This window comes from Mya arenaria, chromosome 10 (genome assembly GCF_026914265.1).
Source record: "Mya arenaria isolate MELC-2E11 chromosome 10, ASM2691426v1".
NCBI classification, from domain to species: domain Eukaryota; kingdom Metazoa; phylum Mollusca; class Bivalvia; order Myida; family Myidae; genus Mya; species Mya arenaria.
Genome location: NC_069131.1, coordinates 49,932,769 through 49,939,177, shown reverse-complemented (window position 1 = coordinate 49,939,177; position 6,409 = coordinate 49,932,769). Strand labels below are relative to the sequence as shown.

Genomic DNA, 6,409 nt, shown 5'->3' with positions numbered 1-6,409 from the left:
ACTCGAGGATAATTCATAACATTAGTACACCGGAAATGGTTAACGGACTTGAAGGTGATTCATAACATTAGTACATCGGAAATTGTTAACGGATTCGAACGTGATTCATAGCATAATCACACAGGAAATGGTTAACGGACTCGGAAGTGATTCATAGCATAAACACACAGGAAATGGTTAACGGACTCAATTTCAGTTTCTTTCTTTTACCAAATGTGTTTTCTGAACCCAATTTCTCGAAACAAAGTTTGTCTTTTATTACAAGATGAAGTTCTGCACACTATTTTTGATTGGATATAAATTGTGAATTATTCTCTTTTTAAGTTGTTTGGCTTTAAAACGAAATATTATTTGAGATGAATAAGACAAACTACTTATGGTTTTATAAAATCATATTAAAGTGAGTAATTTTGCTAAATGAAATAAGACATTTAAGTAAGTTTCGCTTAAGATTTTTTGGGGTCCGACCTATTGATTAATAATTCTTCTGATTTCTTCCTGTTCGGAACGCTCAAAGAGGTCTTCAGAAATGAACTAAACCATTTAAAGGTAAAGGTACAATAATCAGTGTGTATACCACGTGATAAAGTGCGTCATAAATGCTACGTCAGGTGTCAACATTTTGCTTCGAATGAAGACTTTAAACTTTGTCGTCACAAATCACTAAATGCCGCCGGCCGACGTTGTAAATGCCAGTTTTCACTAAATATCGGCCGGTGGCAGGACTGCGGCAGTTACGATCGGCCGGCGGCAGTCGGCATTTTAGACGTTGCCAGCAAGCAGCTGAGATTTTAAGAAAAAGTTAAATTTCTGGCGACGTCGTGGCGATTTTTTCTATTTTTGCAAATCGGCAGGTGGCAGGGCGGGCGCATTTTTTGTTCGCGCGGTGGCAGGCAAGTGGCAGGCAAGTGGCAGGCGGGGTGCAGGGCGATTTTTCCTCCGCGATCGAGACCTCAAGAGTCTACAAAAATCGGCCGGTGACTGCTAGAAACTAACTGCCACTCTCCAGCACCCGGCCTGCCACCGCTCTGCTACCGACATGCCACCGCCCGATTTCAATATATCGGCCGGTGGCAGCGCGGAGGCTGGGAGGCGGCAGTCAATGTCGGTAGGTGGCAGGATTGCGATCTGCCGATTTCAGACTACCAGACATTAGTTTATAATGAATTGACTATTACCATACATAACAGATCCCATGGCGTTCTTAATTGCACCAAATCGACTAAGAGACTTAAGAATAGCGGAGTTAAGATGGCGGCTTCCATTTGGTTCAGCCTCAATCTCGTCTTCGCTGCTAGTTTCTTGCTGCGGTCGACCTTCCTGTAATTTTCTCTTCGGGGCTGGTGCCTTGCCCTTTCCCTTATCAACACTGACCTTCGACCGCATATTGTGATGTTACAACTTTTACAACTATGAGAAATCAAGACCATAAGGTATGATTTATATATCAACCGAAATTCGGCCTGCCACCGTCAGATTATCGGGCGGGCGCAGAGCGGTGGCAGCTAGATCGCTCAATCGCCGGCCGGCGGCAGTTGTAAATGGGCTGTCCCCCGCCAGGTCGCAGGGCGGTGGCAGTTTAATTCTAGCTGCCGCCGCCCTGCCACCTAACTGCCACTTGCCTGATATTTTGGGGTGTCACGTTTCCCGCGAGCCTTTGAAACCAACTGCCGCCGACAGGCGGCATTTTGTTGGCAGTTATATGTGACTGCTCTCAGCGATGTGTAAAATATCGACCGGCGGCAGCCAACATCACGACTCTGCCGATGTCTAAGATCGGCCGGCGGAATTTAGCAATTGTGACGCTAGCGTTACAGAGCTCCAAATACGGTCTTTACCAGATTTTGGTTGAGAGTTTAGTTCTTAAAACACTTCGACAAACCTTTTTACAAAACGGTCGACAGAACACTGTCAAAACACTATTTTAGAAATAGGTTTGTCGAAGTGTTTGATGAAACTAATCACCTAATCAAACTCCGGCAATGAGACAACGGCATACACTGTCCTTTGTTTCATTTAAAATGGTAAAGAAATAGTAAAGTTATCTTTGTTTAAACTCTTCATTTTATGCAAAATATTGCCTTCGACGTAGCATTTATGACGCAATTTATCAGTTGGTATGCACACACTGATGACGCAATTTATCACGTGGTATATATACACACACACTGATGATGCAATTTATCACGTGGTATACACACACTGATGGCGCAATTTATCACGTGGTATGTACACACACTGATGGCGCAATTTATCATGTGGTATATATACACACACACTGATGATGCAATTTATCACGTGGTATACACACACTGATGGCGCAATTTATCACGTGGTATACACACACTGATGGCGCAATTTATCATGTGGTATACACACACTGATGAGTAATAGGTACAGACGAGAGTAAAATATTTATTTCAAATATTTATGACCACAACAAGACTTCAATTCTATCCAACGACCTTGTCAGTTCTATGGTAGATCTGAACCTCTCCGTGGACGCCGCCACGCACACAATTCACTACTTCCCCTCCCGACATCGTCACGTTCCGTCCCTCCGGAATTATATGACCATCGTGCATACAGTTGCTACCTAGTGAAAAGTAAAATTGGTGTAAATAAGTAAAATCTAAAACATATCAAAACCTGTTTTACAATAGACCACTTCCAATGACGTCACTGTCAATTTCAGTCCTCCGATCAGTTCGTACCTTTGCAAGAAAAACAACAATTATTAAAAAATACAGGCAATGCTTGCTATATCGAACTCTGTTATCTCGATGTTCTGGTTATTTCGAACTTTTTCGGTTTAGTTTTACACTTTATTTATTTCTGTTATTACGAATGTTCGTTATCTCGAAGGATTTCCCAAGGTCCCAACAATTTTGACATATCGGGTTTCGACTGTAGTCGCTTTGAAAAGTTGTGTTGTTTGAAAATATGATCATTGTACCTAAATGTGTGACAAGCGAAAAAACATAACGCAACCATTATTGCAACGGACCATGTCATTTGACAACATTGTGACGGTAAGTCGCTGGGAAAGACTTATCATAGTGCATCCAGTTGTGGGGTGGTTCCGATTAACTACATCGATTAGCTTCATCGTTTTAAGATCCAATCAAGACCAATATTGAATACCAGCCGTGACCTGGACAAACAAAGGCAAATTCAGACTCACCAACAAATGAACTAAGTTCAAAACAATATACCGCCGGTCTAGACGGATACGTGTTTACACACCGAACTCGGCGTGATACAGGTCACCAGCGTCCTATAGTAATAATATATTCATTCTATACCTTACTATTTATTCCTATTTTCGGTTGCATCCACAAAACCAGTTTGTTTTTAAGTCAAATACTGGACGTCTGGAGGGGACGAAATTAAACTGAACAATGACCAGATCGGATTAACACATAAGCGACTATGGGTGACTGCGCATAGAAATAGTTCCCATACTTTTAGGCTAATATGTATTAATACAGAAGCGCATATAAAAAGATTCAATTTAATTCTTATTAAAGAGAAAAAAAAGAATAGTGAGCTTGGTTTAATCCTGTCATCTGTCTGGCCCCAATATCGTAACAACACTAAAGTCAAATCTCAATTAGAATGCATCATTTTCGGATATCAAATGCCTAGAATTTAGTACTAAGTACTGAATAATGTTGTTAACACTTGTTTGCTGTAGTCGGAACTACCAGGGTAGCTCTAACCAGGGTTACATTCCTTCTGTGCACGATGCCCTAAAACCTAAAATGACTAACAACCTTATCGGAGCACTCGCCGAATGGACAAGGCCCGAGTGTGAGTATAAATAGGTTTACGCACCACCGCACAACATGAAAGAAAGATTCTTTGGAAACAAACAAAAATACCCAACGTAGAAAAACAACAGTTTTTATTTGATTGAGACCGTTCATAATGATAACTAGCATACCTCAGCCGGGTACCAGTAAATAAAGAACACAAATTTTGATGGCAGCTGATTAAGACGTTCTTAAACAAGCATAAGCCAGGTTTAAGTAAACAAAAAAGCTAAAATGCATTCGGAACTTCTCAGCTATTTTTATCGAAAATAACATCGGATGTATACCGGTACTTCAGTAGAAGTAGTTCGTAAAATTTTGAATTTATCATTAATTAAATGTAGTGTTTTAACTTGTTGATCTAAATTTAAATTGATTGCCCGTGAAGTGTTTTATTGCAAACATAAATAAGATTTCCAAGCGTTTGGTCAGAGCGTTTAACTGCTAAATTGAATTACTACGCGATCTACTTACAGCGGACTTAAAAAGACCCGATTTTTGACATTGTAAACAGTCCATATAAATCCGAGGTTGTTTCCTATAAAACTAGCCGAGGAGCTCCGAATCAGCTACAGTCAAAACTTAATGGCTCGATATTTTAGGGACCGGCCGGCCAAAGTATTTCGAGCCTCGAGAATATCGAGCCAAGCGGGATTGCTTACAGAATGTTATTTTTTCATTTGTTAAATAAAGTCTTATTTACCTCGTTTGTTATTGGCTACGCTATCTCCGCAAGAGAAGGAAGAGTATTTATTGGGCATAGTTACGCACCCTTAATTTCGTAAAATGACTTATTCGATTATTAGAAAATATCTTCTTTTTTTCATTTATTATATAATAAAAATACATTTATGCGAAAACAAGCAATTGTGAACAGTGGGTAACATAAACATAGCTGAAAAGTTATATCAAAATGCATAATAATTTAGGGATGGATAACAATTAGAGACAGAACTTAAAGTGATGGCATATTTATTCAAACTGTTAAACCAACTGTTTAACTGAACCCGCGAAAATGACATCGACCCAAGCAAACAAATCTAAGTGTGAAATACTTGTTTGGGACCGCGAAAACGACTTCGAGCGTGGAGAAATATCGACTCTCAAGATATCGAGCCATCCGATCGAAATTTGTATGAACAAAGAGTAAATAAAAATCGGTCCTTTTAATCTGGTTCGAGCCAACGAGGATATCGAGCCAACGAGTTTCGACTGTATAATATAGATGGTAAATTATGACAATCCGAAAAAGTGTATCATTTCTAGGCTTAAAGATGCACTCTTACTCCCAGCTAAGATTTACCACAATTAATAACATTGTTTTAATATTCCAAAAAGGATGAATAAATGTCGAAAGCAATGGTTCTTATGAAGGATACCGGGTTTAATTTGGAAAAAAAGAGTATAAAAAACGGTATTTCTACCTTATGAGACTATAGTAGACCACAGTAAATCTTTTAGCATTCACCAATCATTTAATATTTTTGCGCTTTTAGCTATTAAATACAAGGTTACAATCTTGTTATCAGTTATCAATATTTTCCATAATTGCATTATTTAGTAAAAAGATAAAGGTTTATCAGTCAAAATTCATGTTTGTTATACATATGTATGCATTGATTTTGAATAAGAGTGTCACTTTAACCTACCATGGAGACAAATCCGGCAGCAATTTCCTGGCAATTTGAGGCCGTCCACGCATGGTTCATCACACGGTATCTGGAAGCAGAAGAGCGTTCCGTTAAATCTGCACGGGTCGCTGCACTCGGTGGTCGGGATGGGGTAGATCGTCGTTGTTGTGAGGTGTGTGTGGTGTGGCTGGTTCGGTGAAATTGTTGGCGGCGTGATGTCGCGTTTTTCCGGGTCACCGAATAACGATTTCGGGTCCTCATTGTCAATGCTGTTGCCAGAGGTTGTGACGCGTTCAGTTGTTGATGACGTCATTTCCGGTTCGGGGCACGAGCCACAGCAATTCCCTGGGCCGAACACTGGATTCTCACATGGCGGCAGCGCGCAAGGAAAAGCAAACGGGCAGCCGTGTAGGAAGCGTCTGAATGCAAGCTTGTCCGACGTCAGTCGTGCTCCGACGTCAGTGACGTCATATAATGCCAAAACTATCGCCGCTAACACCGAGACAGAAACGCTGGTATTCATTATGTACGCTCTTTTCCTACTGCATTTTCCATTGATGAATATTTCACCGTTATGAATAATATCTTGAGCTCGCAATATGAAAGTGTACGTTGATATGCAAAACGAAAATGCTTCACATTTTCTTTATTACTTACATTATTTATTGAATCTCTTTACATTAATCTTTGCAACATTTTTGTGGCATCACATATCATCATGCGTTACACGGGTAGGATAGATAAAGCCAACACGGCTCGACGAAACGGGTGGGACATGTCCAACCCTGTTGCAAATAGATTGAAGATGCTTGTAATGATGTTATATCAGATATTTTAATGTCGAGTGCGAGAAAAAAAAAATGTCATGAAGTTTGTATCAATGCTCATAACACGTGCTTTGTTCCCTTTTGTCCGTTGCCAAAGACACGCTTTGACTTCTAGCTAATCGACGTCAAAGCAGGG

At 40.2% G+C, this 6,409-nt stretch overlaps 1 protein-coding gene across 1 annotated transcript; it reads right to left on the bottom strand.

Moving 5' to 3' along the window:
• Positions 1-2,399: 2,399 nt before the first annotated feature.
• On the bottom strand, positions 2,400-6,003 carry LOC128206810 (uncharacterized). The gene is made up of 2 exons (XM_052909494.1): positions 5,465-6,003; positions 2,400-2,596 (listed from the first exon to the last, which is right to left on the bottom strand). Exons 1-2 carry the CDS (start codon positions 5,967-5,969, stop codon positions 2,454-2,456), a joined length of 648 nt encoding a protein of 215 aa, XP_052765454.1. The 5' UTR covers positions 5,970-6,003; the 3' UTR covers positions 2,400-2,453.
• Positions 6,004-6,409: the final 406 nt, after the last annotated feature.

Excerpts from the sequence above, each read along its gene's own strand:
- LOC128206810 (XM_052909494.1), bottom strand. The coding sequence starts at position 5,969 with ATGAATACCAGCGTTTCTGTCTCGGTGTTAGCGGCGATAGTTTTGGCA. Across the intron at positions 2,597-5,464 it reads CTGCCGGATTTGTCTCCATG|GTAGCAACTGTATGCACGAT; the intron begins GTAGGTTAAAGT and ends ACTTTTCACTAG.